The 16,709-nt window shown below is 41.9% G+C and overlaps 1 protein-coding gene across 3 annotated transcripts in view; it reads left to right on the top strand.

The window, feature by feature from the left end:
• LOC143511900 (MORC family CW-type zinc finger protein 3-like) overlaps positions 1–7,846 on the top strand; it is a 29,421-nt gene extending 21,575 nt beyond the window's left edge. For 2 of the 3 annotated variants that reach the window (XM_077001624.1, XM_077001627.1), the window contains exons 5-16: positions 2,883–3,042; positions 3,219–3,351; positions 3,458–3,592; positions 3,740–3,856; positions 4,335–4,432; positions 4,525–4,629; positions 4,856–4,984; positions 5,057–5,128; positions 5,238–5,271; positions 5,520–6,116; positions 6,350–6,615; positions 6,750–7,846. In XM_077001624.1, the coding sequence (XP_076857739.1) occupies positions 2,883–3,042; positions 3,219–3,351; positions 3,458–3,592; positions 3,740–3,856; positions 4,335–4,432; positions 4,525–4,629; positions 4,856–4,984; positions 5,057–5,128; positions 5,238–5,271; positions 5,520–6,116; positions 6,350–6,615; positions 6,750–6,915 (2,012 nt within the window). In that variant the 3' untranslated portion in view covers positions 6,916–7,846. The remainder of the gene's footprint in view (positions 1–2,882; positions 3,043–3,218; positions 3,352–3,457; positions 3,593–3,739; positions 3,857–4,334; positions 4,433–4,524; positions 4,630–4,855; positions 4,985–5,056; positions 5,129–5,237; positions 5,272–5,519; positions 6,117–6,349; positions 6,616–6,749) is intronic. The other variant, XM_077001626.1, reaches the window with a different exon arrangement.
• Positions 7,847–16,709: the final 8,863 nt, after the last annotated feature.

Genomic DNA, 16,709 nt, shown 5'->3' with positions numbered 1-16,709 from the left:
TGAAATAATATAGAGAAGGGAGGACACGAGTGCCAGCTCGCAAAAAGCAATACATTTGACACTCGTCACATGTATTAGTGAGAGGGAAACGCGCACAGCGACCCAGAACTAACAAACAAAACAACACGGGAGACTCGACGCGCAAGAGAATAGAAACCAAAACCGTGAGGGCATGGAGCAAATAGAAACAAAAAACAACGCGCAAAATACAACGCGGGAAAAATAACAGTTAACCGTAGTGAGACGGGAGAAAGAAACAAAACAACAGTAACTAAAAAACAGCGTGGATAAATGCAACGCGAAAACGAAACCAAGGACGCAAGAAGAAGTAATTGGCAAAAAACGCGGCAGCAAAATAAAACCCTTCCCAAAAATAAAGGCAAAACGGATAGGAAGAAATGCAGGATTGGGAAAACTTGAGATGAGTCAGGAAGCGACGCAGGAGATAGATACTCGAATAAGTAAAGAGAAAGCATAACAGAGAGGTGGCGAGACACCATTAAACGATAAGCAATCACAGAGAAAGCGGAGACTGGCTGAGAACGTACGGTTACGCCAGTATAGTCTGGGACTGACTCTGGTGTCCCTAGCCACGGCTGGGGGAACAGCATCCGAGCCAGCCCTGACAGCTTGTAAAATGAAGCTCAAGAATTTTGGTAACAACAAAAAGCATTTTATTTTACCAAAGCACATTATTTTTGTTAATTAAATGTGAAAGACACTTTATTTTCTGTATTTGTCATTCTGTCTTGCAAAGCAGACTGTAGTAGATCATGCAGATTTTATAGACTTAAGCAGAAATTTTTATAAATCAAATCGTTTTTTGAATCGAAAATCGTTTTGAATCGAAAATCGATTTTGAATTGAATTGTGGCCCCCAAAATCGTAATCGAATCGAATCGTGAGATAGTAAACAATTCCCACCCCTAATTATAATCTTACGAATGATATTGACAGCTTTAATTAACAATATCTAGCTAGCTTAGCAAGCCGAGTAACATCAGCTATTGATTGTTTGGTTTACATCAGTATCAGTCAAGTTCATGACACACACCAAGTTATTCCTCGCTATGGGAATGTGAGAAGTATTATTGTTTATTCAGTGTCCAATATAGTCAACAGCAAAGTGATAGTCAGAGCTAAAGGAGGTGCTGCGTAGTCATGGTCCTTAGCGCAAATGCTCAAATCTTCCACTACCTCCGACTCTGGTGGACGAACATCTACTCCCAGCCGAGAGCTTGCTCTTTCAAATGCCTTTAAGCGGAAACATGGTAACTGTTCCACTGAAACCGGCTGGGAACAGCACCAACTTTTAGTCGCGAGCTTCCTACTATGTAGTCTGCAGCAGTGAAATGCTGGCTACACACAAAGGTACTTCCCCTCCGTATCACAAAGTTTTCCCCTTCATCTCTCCTAATTGCACAAACCCAATTTCTTTTCTGCTCATCGTCATCCAGAAAACCATGGAAACTGAGATAAGGCTGTTTCAAGTTGCTTCAAGTTGAAACACCCTGGTACACTGCAAAAGCTCTTGTTCTTGGACTCTGCCATTGTTTAATGTTTAACGGAAGTAACTTTACCCTGCAACGAGAGCTTCCGGAAGAAAAAATGCGGAAGTGTGAAAAGGGCTTATAGGTCCCACAGATGAACTAAGCGTCAGAGGTGAGATATACGGCCAGACCCTGCTCACGCGCATAGGTGGAGCCACCGCGATTGCGTCATTTTTGCCGCGTGGACCCTTGCGCCAGTCATGACGCATCAAGTGAACCTAGATTACGAAGCTCAAGTGTTGATTGAAGGCAGCAACAGAGGCGGGACGTGACCGGAGCATGCACGTTTTCTCATGAGACAGCGCCAGCTAACGTGTTTATAATTGTAACATGTAACTATGTAGCACGTCAAAAAGGTAGTTGTTAAAAATTCGGCCTTCAGGAATCAGATTCAGGTGTCAGGAGACTGGACGGCTTCAGTGTTGACAAGTTTATTGACACACAGAGCATGTAACAAAGTGGATTACGACCAGTTCTTCTGTGGTCTGTTTGGGAGGACCTTATATACATTGTGGAATGTGGGAGGAGGAAGATGAGGAGTTTAAGGGGGGTAAGTGAGGGATGAAGGTGAGGAAGAAGAGGAATTTAATGAGGGGTCACTGTGGGATGAAGGTGAGGGCACTTGCGCAATCAACATTGGGTTGGGTAGTTGATAGTCGTCACTCGAGGGTTAAGACTTCAAAGGATATACAAACAAAGGACATAGGTGTTGGGCATGCAAAGGTGGGCAACCATCAACACTTCTCAGGGATTTGATGGTTGCCGCATCAGCTTGTTGATTGTATATAGACAGACAGCAGACAAAGAATAATCTCCATAGAGACAAAGGGGTGAGATCTGAAAGAAGCATATTTTCTCTCAGAGTAAAAGTATTAAACTAATGGAAAATATGTAGTGAAGTAAAAGTGGAAGTAAGAGAAAAATAATAATACTCCAGTAAAGTACAGATACAGCATTTTAGTACTTAAGTACAGTAGTGAAGTAGTTCTACTTCTTTACTATACATCTCTGTGATCCATACATGCCTTTTGGATATAAACAAATATCTGAAACAAATGGCCAAAATGCTTGCAGGTAATCTGTGCGCTCTGCCGTCTGGGTGCTACTTTTTAATTCTGTTGTGCACTGTGCCACTTCCTCTGTTAATGACACATCCCTAGTTCCAACAAATATTGGTCCAAAAACAGCCATTTCTTTGATGGCATCAAGGTTCTCAGAACCAGAGACTAGAATGAAACCCAATCCTTGTTGGTTGAGAAGGGCTTTAAGATTTTAGTTCCCTTATTATGTTTATCACCTCTGAATGACCTTTTGGCCCTTGACCTGGCTCACTCTCCTGCCCTGTGTCGGAGCATGCTGCAAGTCTGGAAGATATCCTTCACTACTCGCTGTTTAACACGAAAGAGGAGCTGCTGTGTGAACTCAACGCCATCAAAGGTCCGTTATCAACAAACTCCGCCGGGACCCGGATCATCATCTGGAACCTCCGCAAGTGAGTATTTTCCCAGAGAAGAGATGTAAAAGAAAGATAGATATGAGAAAGTATATCAGTGAATAAGTGAAAGAAAGAGTTATTAAACTGGTTATTAAAATTCTGTCCAAAAATATGATAACTCTCGCAGGTTGTAATAGAATGTTGACATTGTACGAAACTTTACTCCACTACAGGAGTTCATCAGGACAAGTGGATTTTGACTACTCGACCGATCGCTATGACATCAGAATCCTGCCAGACGGGAAGCAGTACAAAAAGCAAGAGCACGTAATGCAGTCGGGTCAGGAGAGCGACTTCTCACTGCGGGTGAGCTTCCAGCCATTATGCTGACTGGTATAGTTGTTAGTAGGAGAGGTTCACCTACCTAACCCAGTGCAATGTGTATGTGTGTTCATGAAAATTCCTGGATTAGGCATACTGCAGTGTTCTCTACCTGAAACCCAAAATGCAGATTATCATTCGAGGGCAGAAGGTAAGAACTGAGCTCATCTCCAAAAGTCTAGCATGCAGCTTCAAGGACAAATACAAACCACAAATCCCAAACATTGTATCCTTCTACCAAGTAATGGAGAGAGTGAATGAATAGCACATTGAGGACGTCCAGTGGATAACTGCTAATGAACGTGTGAGATCTAATTATCAAAATATTTTTATATGCTTTGACTGTTTTCGGTCCTTAAGTTGTTGTTGTTAGGAACCCATTACAATCACATTTGGTTTCAACACCAAGAGCAAAGAGCAATATGGTATTATGATGTACCACAAAAACCGCCTCATCAAAGCCTACGAGAGAGTCACCTGCCAGCTGAAGGTAAGTTTCTCACCGACGTGGCACTATATGTGCACTCAACCAAAGTATATCAACCATATTTATTTAGTGTGCAGGATACAGCACATGTCTATTGAGGAGGCTTTTAAGACGAGTGTTACTCTGCTATAAAATCTTTCACTGAAGAGGCATGTCGCAGAGGTACAGAAGGTACAGGTCTATACACTGGAGAAGATTCTACTCACTTGTAGTGAATCGGGCAGGTAGCAGAGGGATAATTGACAATAAACCAGCAACCGAGGTTATACCGCTTATTCTGTGAATATAATAAGAAGGTAACAGCCACACAGTCCCACAGCAGAGATGTCCGAGCTAATTCAGGTAAGCAGGAGAATGATGCCACCTGTTTGGTTGATCTCGGTCTTCAGATCAGTAAGTCATCTCTCAAATGCAGAATAAGTAAATGTAAACAATGTCAATAATGAAACCTGAAATTGTAGTTTTTGTGTTCTGTAACCAGGCAAACAAAATTGGAGTGGGAGTCATTGGTGTGTTAGAGTGCAACTTTCTCACACCAACTCACAACAAACAGGACTTCGACTACACAGACGAATACAGGTCTGTTTTACAGAGATTAATGGGCATGTGATCTTCACTTAAAGCTTTCTAATGAACAGCACAATTAAGAATGTTATTTTCTGTCTGTGCAGGAAAACCATGTGCAGTCTAAATAACAAGCTTGAAGAATATTGGAAAGAGGTCAATCATAGATTCGGGAAAAATGCAGACATTGCTTTAACTATAGAGGATATTCCGTGAGTTAAACGCATTTTATTCACCTTATCTTGTATGCTTTTTCATTAGGGCTTAGATGCTGGCTCCAAAGTAAATAATTTAAAAAGGCACACAAATTTTCTGATTGGAGTTAAACGTTCACTTTGTGCATTTAAAGCTAAGAGTGTCTAACAAAACAACAAAAAGCAAAAAGTGTGTTGTTGTTGCTGGCTCCTTGAGATGTGTGTGCATGTCTGTGCATTGTAGGAAGTATCCGGACCAAAACTGGGTGCGGTGTGCTGATTGTCAGAAGTGGCGGAAACTTCCAGATGGCATAGATACTAATGAACTCCCTTCCGATTGGTCCTGCCGCAGGAACGTTGATCCACAGTTCAGGTGTGTTTTTGTGTGTGTTTGGTGTGTGTTTGTGTATATTCCTGTGCTTACATGATTACCTGCCCTGTTTAGGAGCTGTGAAGTTCCAGAGGAGCCTGAAGATTCTGACGATGAACAAGTATATCAGAAAACCCACAAACAGCAGTGAGTCAAGAAACGTGCTGTAGGAACCAATCAATAATATATTATATAACGTATGGTGCGTGTGTGCTAGCATGTGCTCATGAGTTTTTACTTTTTTTTTTTGGTCCAGTGAGCGAGAGGAGAAGATGAAACAGACACAGCGTGTAAGGTCCTCTGTGTGTGAAGTTTCATGTGGTTAATGAGGAAACCCACTTGGCAAACCCAGTGAAATGTCCATGGTGTTCTCTATAGATGGGAGTTTGATTCTCAGCTGAGCCATGTGACCTTTAGTCTCCAATCAGTGTATTTGTCCTCTCAGTGGAGTGAAGCATTAGTTTACTGTTTTTATTTTCTGTCAATATAGGGCCTGCTGTCACTGTTGATTTGAGAAATGAGTTTGTCTCTGTTTTAGATGGAGCAGGAGCAGAAAAACGCGGAGCAGCAGAGGATGAAGAGGTTGACCAGGCAGAACAAAGATCTGAAGAGGAAACTGAAACAGGAAAAGCTGGAAAGCTGCATAGTGAAGCTGGTGCGACAAGCTGATGAGCAAAGCAATTGTGAGGACTCAAAAAACACCATTTGTTATGCTGTCAAATCACATGATCGAGAAACGGGGATGAAATTCCAGGACCTGATTCGGGATCGTCCGGATGGGGAGCGTGACGACCTGGTGGAGATCAACGAGGCAACCCAGATGAAAGAGCTTGAGAGGAGCCCCCAGGACCAGCTGGAGAAGACGTTGAGGAGTGCAGAGGAACAGGACTACAAGGTGCTGTACCTGCAGACGCAGGGAGAGATGGAGCAGCTAAGACGTGAGCTGGATGATCTGAAGAAGGAGAAGGCCCAGGCGTGGGTGGAGAAGAAGGCGGAGAGCCAGGACAGTAGCACAGGAGCAGGAGAATGGAGTGAGCTAGGTACATCTTCATTTGTAGAAGTGGATGATGAACTGGCATGTCGGGTGGAGGAAATGGACCAAAGAACCGAACAGGAGGAAGAGCTACAGAACAGGGTGAGGGTCTATGTCAATGTGATGAAAAGTGAATGAATCATTTTGAGTCAGTGTGTGTTTGTATAAATATGTAAATATTTACCACAGCTTGAAAGTGCTTGAATTTGACCTTGGAAGACTTCTATGAACCTTGAATAAAGTATGAGCTTAAATTAGACCTTATTGTCATGTCACTGTGGTCTTACATAGCCCTTCTTTCCTTTTGTTCCCATCTATGATACCATCACACACAGCTGAAACATCTAGAGGAGGAGAAAAGTGTTTTGTTGACTCGCTGTAAAAACCTACAGAAGGATTTAGAAGTGAAAAGAGAATGTGATAATGTGAAATTAAGCATAGATGATAAAGGGTCCCAGACAGACTGTCCTCATCCCAACCGAGATGAGGGTGGAATTGCTACAGGAGGACCATCTGTCCCAGGAAGTGTCCCTCAGGATGGGACACGGAGAGGACCAGAGAGTGAAAGTGGACAAGGAGACAGCGCCACACAGGTGTACCGGTAAATATGGAGCTCACCACCAATAGATATAGTCCGAGATGGCAAATGAAATTGTAATTTCCTGACCTGAACTCATGTAGGTACAGTATCGAATGTAAAGTGACCTTTTGTTTTTGCTTTTTTACTCTCTCTAGCCTCATGTTACAGGAACTCAGGCACAATGTTGGACGTCTCCTGGTGAACTATGTGCCTGCACTGGACCTTGAGCAAGTGAACTTTGATTGTGATGTCATTGACGAGCTTCTCATGCAGGTTTTAGAAATTGCCTCTTCTCCTCTGGCAACAGAGCACAACTCCTAAATCTTGGGTGCTTTAGACGATTATTGTCAATGTATCACATGTTGGCACAGGTTCAAGTTCTTATGTTATAGTTCAGTCTTTACACGGCCATAAAGATTGATCTCATAAGTTTTTATTGTTATATTGTTTACTGGTTGCACATGGGTTATTTAGGCATGATATGCCATTCATAGTAATAAGCATTTAATTTGAACAAAGTAAGGCTAAAGTAAGATAGGAAAAAAATACTTTAATGAAGAACCAACATTGTCTGGTATTGAGTTCACTCATATGCCATATTTAACTGTCTTAATTTTTATTTCCTTTTTTTAAAGAATGTTTTTTTTTATTACCACTGTATGTTTCATATGTTACGGAGGGATGAGGCAGGCACAACGAGCGGGTAATGTCAACATATAACGTTTTATTTAGTGAACAGTTAACAGAGTGCGGCGCGGATTGCGCAAGCACTCGCACAGGCACACTCACACGACACAAGCTTTAGACAAAGACGAGCACGAGACATTGTGCGAACGCACATTAAATAGGTGATTAACTCATTCCCCAGTGATCACGAGACAAGGCACAGGTGATACTACGAACACGCTCACTAAAAAACCCCACACCCACGGAACTACAAACATGGACATAACTGCACGCAGACGACATAATGACACGCCCACAGGGAAGGGTCCAGAGCTGTGACCGTGACATCATACATGATCCTTAAATACCAAGATGTTTTAAGTGTTGTTATTCTTTTTCATTCCTTGGGAATCTTGATAGAAAATGTCAAGCAATATCAGCAATGGTTTTTCCCAGTTTCCAAATGTTATTTATCTTTTGTTCTTAATAGCCAATCAAGCCTTGTGGATCCCATACCATTGTAAAGCTGCTTTGTGACAACGTGTGTTGTGAAAAGCGCTATATAAATAAATTTGACTTGACTTGACTTGACTTGACTTGACCTTGTAATTGATCGTAAAACCTAAATATGGGATGAGGAAACTATTCATTATGTTCAAGATTACATATTAAATTCCAAATAGAGTGAAACTTAATAGAAGCTAAAGAGTATTGGGATGCTTGCATTAACTCAGGTATTTTACATATTGAAAGTGTGTAATTATGTGTGCAGGGTGCAGGGTTATATTGACATTTGCAAAGTGTTGTTCTATGTTGATGTGTTAACTGTAGCTCTTATCCTTGCCAAGTATGACTATTGTCTTTTGTAATGCACTTTAAGGTACACTTCAAACTCTACCTAAAACAGATTAATTAAGAGAGAGTTTTTATTTGAATATATTTTAGTATTGTAGCAAATGTAGGGATTAAAAAGCAGTAGTTGCATCAAAATAACAAATTTATGTCTAGATTTTGGCTTTACAGTGAAATATAGAGGTGTTTAGCAAATGATCTACTGTGACGTTCGGTGCGGCATGAAGGAGGAGACACAGATCCTTCTGTGGCGACGGACGTCACTTTTATTTAAGTCACAGATAGCGCATAAAGCGCACGTAGAACATGAAACGTAAACGCCAACGTGTAGACTTTAGACAACGACGAGCACAGGACACTGCGCGAGCGCACATTAAATAGACAAACCACATAAGCCCCGCGTGATTACGAGATGAGCCACAGGTGAGACGGATTATCACAAGACACAACCACACCCACGGAGATCCACAGACGCAGACGAGTAGACGTAGACGACGTAGACACATGCCCAAAAGGGAGGGGCCGGGTCCTCAACGTGACATCTACATGTTAAATATATTTTTCCAAGATTTTCTAAAACAACTGAATATACTTATAATAAAGGTTATAAATTCAATTGCTGTCCATATTTGAGGTTCCACATGTATTGTTGTATTGTACTTGTGTTTTGTTTAGGAATTCCTGTTTATTAAAGTTTTTAGTGAGGGGGAAATGTCTTGTTTTGGTTCTATTGCTTTCTTATAGGTTTATAAAATGTCTTTGCATCGATTGCTACTTTGATCTCACATCCATGTCAACTTTATGCAGTATAGCAGATTTTATAGCCGGTCTTGAAAATATAATTTACTGCATGTTATTATTATGTCTGTTGACAAATTACATATTTGCATATGGTGCCCCCTGCTACTTTGTATATTTCATAATGAAGAACTGACACACAACATGAGTTTAAATATGACTGTAAAAGAAAAACTCTATATGATATGAAAATAATATATTGTTCCAGTACCTGTACAACAGTTATATTAATAATATAACCGCAAATGGCAATTCTGGGTTCATGCAGGCATAGGCCCTATAGGACTAAGCAGACCACGAGGCCCAATAGATTGTTTTGAGCGAATGCATTGATATGAATGCTTGAACTGTTTTCAGATGAGAAACTAAAGGCCCAAAAGATCAAAATGTATTAGGTGACAAAATATATTGGCAACATTATTCAGATCATAGATATAAATCACATCCTGAAATTAGCTGTGTATGGAGTTTTCATGTAAGCAATACTTTCAGTCAGTTCCAGTATTTAGCCAGTAGATTGAGCCCAAGTACTTTCATACTGATATTACAGTGATGAAATAAGACATTTTGGGGACTTAAAATGTTCATTTCTGGTCAGCCAGTGTACTTTTTTTTATATCACAATTTTGTTGATAATGAGATGAGATAATTAGATAATGATAATGAGATGTAAACCAAGGACTAGTAGGTTTTGCATATTATGCAAATTAGCAAAACATCTAAGCTGGTGGAGTTTAGGGGTACAAGAGGCTTTTTTGTTTGGCTTGAGCCAATGAATACACCAGAAGTGCAATTTGTTTCTAGGACCTATGGTGTGGTAGATATGGACCAAAACACAAAATGCTGCGCTAAAGCGCCACCATCAGGCCAATGTGGGTGTATGTACTTGAGTGTGGTACTGCAAAAGTTTGGTATTTCTGGGCCTTACAACCTTTCAGGAAACATTAGCATTACATATAATACAACCTACTCGCCAACAATAGTGTTAAATAATGTTTCAAATGTTAACAAACCATATAAATACTATTTGCATATAATTCAAGTAACATGCAGAGTGACTGTTATTTGGCTATCATAATAATAATAATTATTATTTATTTATATAGCACCTTTCACAAACCCAAGGTCGCTTTACATGAACATGGAAGTATATAAGAGGGGAGAGTTGGGGAGTATCAGCGAGAGTGGAAATAATAAGAGAACAGAAAGGTCTTTAAAAAATGTAAATGTGCCATATTTTGTCAATTGTGATTTTTACACCCCAATCAAAATGTGTCCTCCGCTTTTAACCCATATGTGCAGTCAGAACACACACACACACTAGTGATTACTAGGGGTCTGTGGATCACACGTGCCCAGAGCGGTGGGCAGCCCTAGCCCAGCACCCAGGGAGCAGTTGGGGTTAGGTGCCTTGCTCAAGGGCACCTCACTCATGGCCTTAGGTCTGGGAATCGAACCCACGACCTTCCGGTCACAAGACCAGTTCCCTAACCACCAGGCCATGACTGCCCCTCCTTTAGCTGAGCTTTGAAAAAAGGAAGAGAGGTAGAAGAGCAAACAGAGGAAGGTAGAGAGTTCCAGAGAGTGGGGTCAGCAACACTGAAAGATCTGCCACACATAGTGGAAAGTCTGTATGTTGGGATGGTTAATAGACTGAGTTAGAGGACCTGAGCTGACGCGATGGAACATGGGGGGTGCAACAGGTTGGAGAGGTAAACAGGTGCAAGGCCATGCAGGGCTTTAAAAGTCATTAAAAGGATTTTGTAGCGGATGCGTTCTGAAACCGGGAGCCAGTGTAGTTTATGGAGGATTGGAGGGATATGTTCACATTTTTTTGCTGACATAAGGACTCTGGCTGCAGAATTTTGAATGTACTGAAGAGGGCGAAGTGTTTTCACTGGTAGACCATAGAGCAGTGAGTTCCAATAATTCAATCTAGAAGTGATGAAAGCATGGACCAGGGTTTCAGCAGCTGTAGGTGAGAGTATGGGCCAAAGCCGAGCAATGTTTCATAGATGGAGAAAGGCAGACTTATAGACAGAATTGATGTGTGGTACAAACATGAGACAGGAGTCAAACAGAACACCTAAATTATGTACAGTAGGTGACTGGCTAACTGTCATCAACAAGTAGACTGCATCCAGAAAAGGCAGAGATGGCTGACTTGGTGCCGATAACCATGAATTCAGAGAGACCAATACTGGAAAGACGTGAGAGGAGTATTTTATGGTTAACAGTGTCGAAAGCGGCAGTTAGATCAAGGAGCAGAAGGACAGATGTATGGCCAGAGTCAGAGGAAAGGAGCAGATTATTTAGTATGCTGAGGAGAGCTCTCTCAGTGCTGTGAAGGGAGCGGAAACCTGGTAATCATGAGGTTATCAAGAGTGTAGCTGGGTGTAACATTATCTCTCTTTCTGTAGCTCGTTCACTATTTTGTGCTCACTTACTCCCTCTTTTCTCTGTTTCTTCCACCCAGTCTTCCCTTCCTGTGCAGACGGATGCTGAGCATGCTGGTATAGAACTGAGGCATGATGGATCCTGAGGAGGCCAAGCTTCAGAATGGCTACCGTTACCGTAGTTACGCTGCTGTCATCAAGAAGGCGCTACGTAACTTTGAGTCTTCCAGCAAGTGGGCTGACCTAATTTCTTCTCTTGGAAAGCTCAATAAGCTATTTGAGGGTTGGAGGTCAAAGGTCCTGAGTCAGCGTGAAGCAGTGGAAACCATGGACTTGCAACCTCTCAGTAACCTGGCGTGTAACCAGGGATATTGCTCATAATTTTTGTGAGGTCCATTATAGAAATGTGTCACACTCAAATAGTGATTACAAGACACCACTAAATATGTGTTTTCACTTCTTCACTAGTTCTTTGTTTCTTTCCTATCTGACTGTTTGATCCTTCACTTTTCTAACACAGTCCAGAGTAGGGATAACATGTAGCCATGAATAGATCATCTTCTCTAACAATGATCAGATATGCTGTGTCATTCAGATATTCTGCCGTGGCCCTAATGCACTGCTGACCCCTATCCAGATGGATTCACAGAGTCGTGTTTCTTTTGATGAATTCTGATCAGCTTCTCTATCAGCATGACAAATGGCATTTGTCTGACCAGGCAGCTGTATTTGCACTCCAGGATGGGTCCAGTTTGGAGGCTCTTGCACACACGTTGACAATTCATCTCAGTATCACAGCATGGACAATTGTTATAATAGACACTAATGCATATCTGTCATCAACATTTCCATCCATCCACCCATCCATCCATCCATCCATCCATTCATCCATCCCTTTGTACATCTCTTTCAGGACTAAGCGAGGAGGTCAGGGGAAGAATGGTGTGTTGTCTTTTCCCCAGACAGAGCTGGACATGTATCTATCAGCCAGCAAGTTCCTGGACGCTGCAGTGTCCTTCCCTCCGGATCACATGCCCCTCTTCCAGATGTGAGGGACTGCACATCCATAACCTACATTTACTGTATGTTTTGGTGTCATGCTATAGCTAATATAGATTGCATGGGGTTGTGCACGCGTGTTTGCATGCGTGCATGCATGCATTTTGTGTGTGTGTGTGTATGCATGTTTGAACATGTTCTATAGGTATCGCTGGGCATTTGTGCCTGAAGTGGATGTGGAAAAGTATGATGGACCAGGCACCACTGTCTTAGAGGGAGAGCAGGAATGTAAGCTGCATGTGGTCAGAATCCTGGAAGGACTTCACTAACGCTATGGGGTAAACAGGTTTATGTCATTATAAAGTTTTTTGCACATACATAAACATTGTAAGGTGCACATGAGTGACCGATGGTAAATATCTTAAACAATAAATGTCTGCTGTTTATTTTTGCATATACATACAGAATGCTAAAATGCGCTTTAGGAAATGTGCATGTGGTCAAGCCTGTGCATCGATCCTGTGTTTTCCAGCAGCTGAACGGGACGGTAGGTGAATCTGACTCGGAGGGCAGGCAGTTCCCGCTGCTCACACTCCACTCGCTCTCCTCCATCACCCAACTAGCACCCTTCTTCCAGACGCTCTGCTGCTCCTTCGGAGGCTCCACGACCTGCCCTGGTGCGCCTGCTGACTACCCGCCGGCTGGTGCCAAAGCAGTGCTGTAGCGAGTGGAGCTCATAACGGAGCAAGAGTTCCTGGACGGTATGGACCCGTAGAGGCGGGAGGGGGGGAAAGGTCTCGGGAGTGCCTGACTCTAACTACTGACCGGGGGCTTGGGCTCCTCTCCGGGGGCTCAGGTCTGGAGCAGGTGCTCTGCTTTACTGCGCTGTTCTTTAACTGTTGTTCTAGCTCGTTTGTGACTCCATCCTAGTTATTCAGTGAGGGGAGAACAGAGAAAGCTGAGAACATTGTAGCGGGATCTTTATTTCATGTATCACATGCCTCAGTGTGGTGCCTGTAATTTAAGAACTGAGAAATGTTTGTTTTTGTAAACATAAAATTCAAGGAATAACGAACTCAGATGTTAAATAGAGCAGAATATTGCTTTTATCTGGATATTATTTATCAAAACGAATATTCAGTTTTAAATTTACAATTAAAAAAAAAAGTTCATCTAAGGTTTTCTCTAAATTCATATCAGAGCTCCAGTATCAATGACAAGGTGTTGTGGTTAGAACTGATACACTGCAGTCACTGTCATGCTTTGGTTATTTGTTTTTGCTCCAACCATAGGTCATGTGTTTCTCTCCATATTACTGAATGTGAAATCATAGTGAAATGGTAATATTGTGTTTTTCATAATATCTGATAACTGATATTGATCAACAAACTTCATAATTTAAAATATGTAAACTACATGTTGTAAATGTGTTAACAAATGAAATGTTAAATTGTAGGTGCTGCTCAGAGACAAACCATAATGAGTATATATGAATTCACCTTTCATCTGTTTATTTTATTTGAAAGCATTATAGGCCTATTGGAAATTTGCACAACTGCATAAAAACAATTTTGCTTATTTATTATCCTCAGCTCTGGACACACTGTTCCTAGTTCTCTCTCACTGTGCTTATTTTGGCGGTATTAGCTGATTTTTTTGTCCCATGGTACTCAGGCACTGGTCACGTGTAGGAACTGTATAGATATGGAGGACCTCATCTTGTTCTCCGTGTAGTATGAAGCTTCCTCTACACCATCACCTTTTTTTTACGTTTCTGTTCTTCATTCTAAAGGCTGAGCTCCCAGCCCTAGTTACTGTGATTTAAGAATAATGATTCCTCTGATCGTGGGTGAATATTGACTGATCTACTTTGCTGTACAGAACAACTACATTTAACATGTACTGTAAAGGGAAAATAAGCCAACCTTTGATTTTTAATGCATGTAAGTGAGAGTTGCTATTGATCAGTGTTTGTTGCATAATGTTGGCCTACCTAAGTGTGATGTGTTTACATTGTCATTTAATTTAATGAAATTGGTTTGCTGTAACCCAGAATAAAATACATTCAGTGTCTAATATCTTGTGGCATCCTTAGCGTTTTGGGGAAGCACCTCAACCTGGTGCCTAAAAGTGCCTAAACTATAAAAGGATTATGGAATAACTGAACCATTATCAGGATTGTGGAACATCAGAAACCCCACCCTTCCTCCCCTCCCTGTTTTTAACCCCCCTGTGCTCCTCCCCTTTTATTCTTTGGTGGAGGGCTGACTCCTCCCACTTAGAGAGGCTGCCAAGATCCCTAGCACAACTTTCATCTGGTCTGCCCCTCCTTCAGTTAAGCAATTATCTCTATTCCAGCAACTACTGTAAGCATGGTCTGCACCAGAAACCGTATATATAAGTGGACTGGACGACACGAGTGAAAAGTGAAGCCTCCGTGAGTCAGCTGCCCTCTAGTGGCTGGCTGCAGTACAACTTTTAACCCCGCCCATTCCCATGTAAGTGAACGGGCCGGACGAGAAACTTTGAATTATTATTACACGTAAAATAAGTTTTTTGAGCAATTATATTTTGTCAATTATATAAGACCCCATTGCGTGAGTATCTCTCCCAGTGTTTTTCTCTATGATAAACAGATTTTATAGAAGTTATTAAGTGTTATTTAAAGGGGTGTGGCGATAAGATGATTGACAGTTAATAGCTGCGTTGGTTGACCTCTAATACCAGACGCTCAAACGTGAACACGCTCAACAGCAAAACTCGACAGCAAAACGACAGCAGTATTAAAACCTTTTACCTTTGTTTATTTTGTAAAACGTCAAAAGTGTCTATACTGGTGGGCATATCCTGTCCTGCCTACCGCTTCTAATGCGCATGCTCTGGCTCCAATTTTCATCTACTGCGCAAGCGTATCCAAGATATGGCGGTGTCCGTGCGGCCATCTTGGTGGCTTCAAAAGTTAACAATGGGAGTCAACAGTGACGTACCGTCCATTATATATACAGTCTCTGGTCTGCACTCACACGACAGCAGCTCCAGGTCCACTGTTTAATATGTGGTAGATGTTATGTAACAGTAGATTGTGTCTTACAAGTAATTCGTTTCTTATTGTCAAAACGTCCCCTTTCCTACTGCATGGTATTCTGTGCATGGTATTAGTGACTCATAAAATAAATATCTTTGTTTCATTTTCTCTTGCCTGAGCTTGCAAACATATGTTACATATTGACTTTTTATCATTTCTGATCTAGGGCATAATCATCGGTGGGGGTGCCATGAATGGTACTTAATTTTGGTGCAATACTCTGAAAATACAAACACACTGATGACTAAAAAGTATAACTTAAAACAAAAGATTCAAATAAGAATCAACAGCGATCAACAGATTGCGATATAACAACAGGGTTTGCTGCGCTGTGCGAGTGGCCAGGCACCCATTAAAGAGCCTAGTGAAGAGATGCACATGCTTTCGCTTGCCTGTATAAAGAGGGGAGTGCACAACAGGTATGCTACATCATCTGTCTGTTATAGATGTGGGAGGGCTCAGTCACACAATTGGAAAGACTGTCCTGCCAAAGAGGCTGCATGCAGGAAATGTCACAAACGAGGACACTTTGCAGCCATCTGCAAGTCTAAGCAGCTTGTACACAAGGTGCCAGATGAAGAGGAACTCTGCCAGGACAGCCTGTTTCTAGGTGAGGTGAAATCAGACAGCACTGGCTGGTACTCAGACGTCAAACTGAATGACACAGTAGTATCCTTTAAACTACATACAGGGGCAGCGGTGACCGCCATTCCTACCAGACTGAATAAAGAGACGGCCCCCTACTGCACACCCCCCAAAAACTGTTTGGCCCAAATTGTGCCAGGCTGGCAGTGGTAGGGAAGATTCAGTGCAGCCTTGAAAGCAAGAACAGAGATTAGACTCAACCAGTGTTTGTCATTCATAATTTAGCCAGGCCACTGCTGGGCTTACCAGCACTTACAGCACTACACCTTGTTGAGCAAATGGAGGAAATTGGCACACCGGAAGTGAATGGGGAACCAGAGAAAACATTCAAGAAGAAATTCCCAAAGGTGTTCATGGGATTAGGGAGACTGGAAGGTGACTACCGTATCCGCCTGAAAGAAGATACAGTCCCCTATGCCCTTACAACCCCTCGCCGTGTGCCAATACCCCTAAGTGAAAAAGTCAAAAAGGAACTGAAAAGGATGGAGCAAATGGGGGTCATCCCCTGGATAAAGAAACCCACTGAGTGGTGTGCGGGGATTGTAGTAGTCCCAAAACCCAATGGCAAAATCAGACTTTGTGTTGACCTCACCAAGCTTAAAGAAAGTGTGTGCAGAGAAAGACATATCTTGCCTTTAGTGGACCAGTCATTTACATCATTATGTCTTTACATA

Source organism: Brachyhypopomus gauderio, chromosome 4 (genome assembly GCF_052324685.1).
Source record: "Brachyhypopomus gauderio isolate BG-103 chromosome 4, BGAUD_0.2, whole genome shotgun sequence".
NCBI lineage: Eukaryota > Metazoa > Chordata > Actinopteri > Gymnotiformes > Hypopomidae > Brachyhypopomus > Brachyhypopomus gauderio.
Note: the sequence above shows the minus strand (reverse complement) of the source record. Positions and strands in the feature narration are given on the sequence as shown.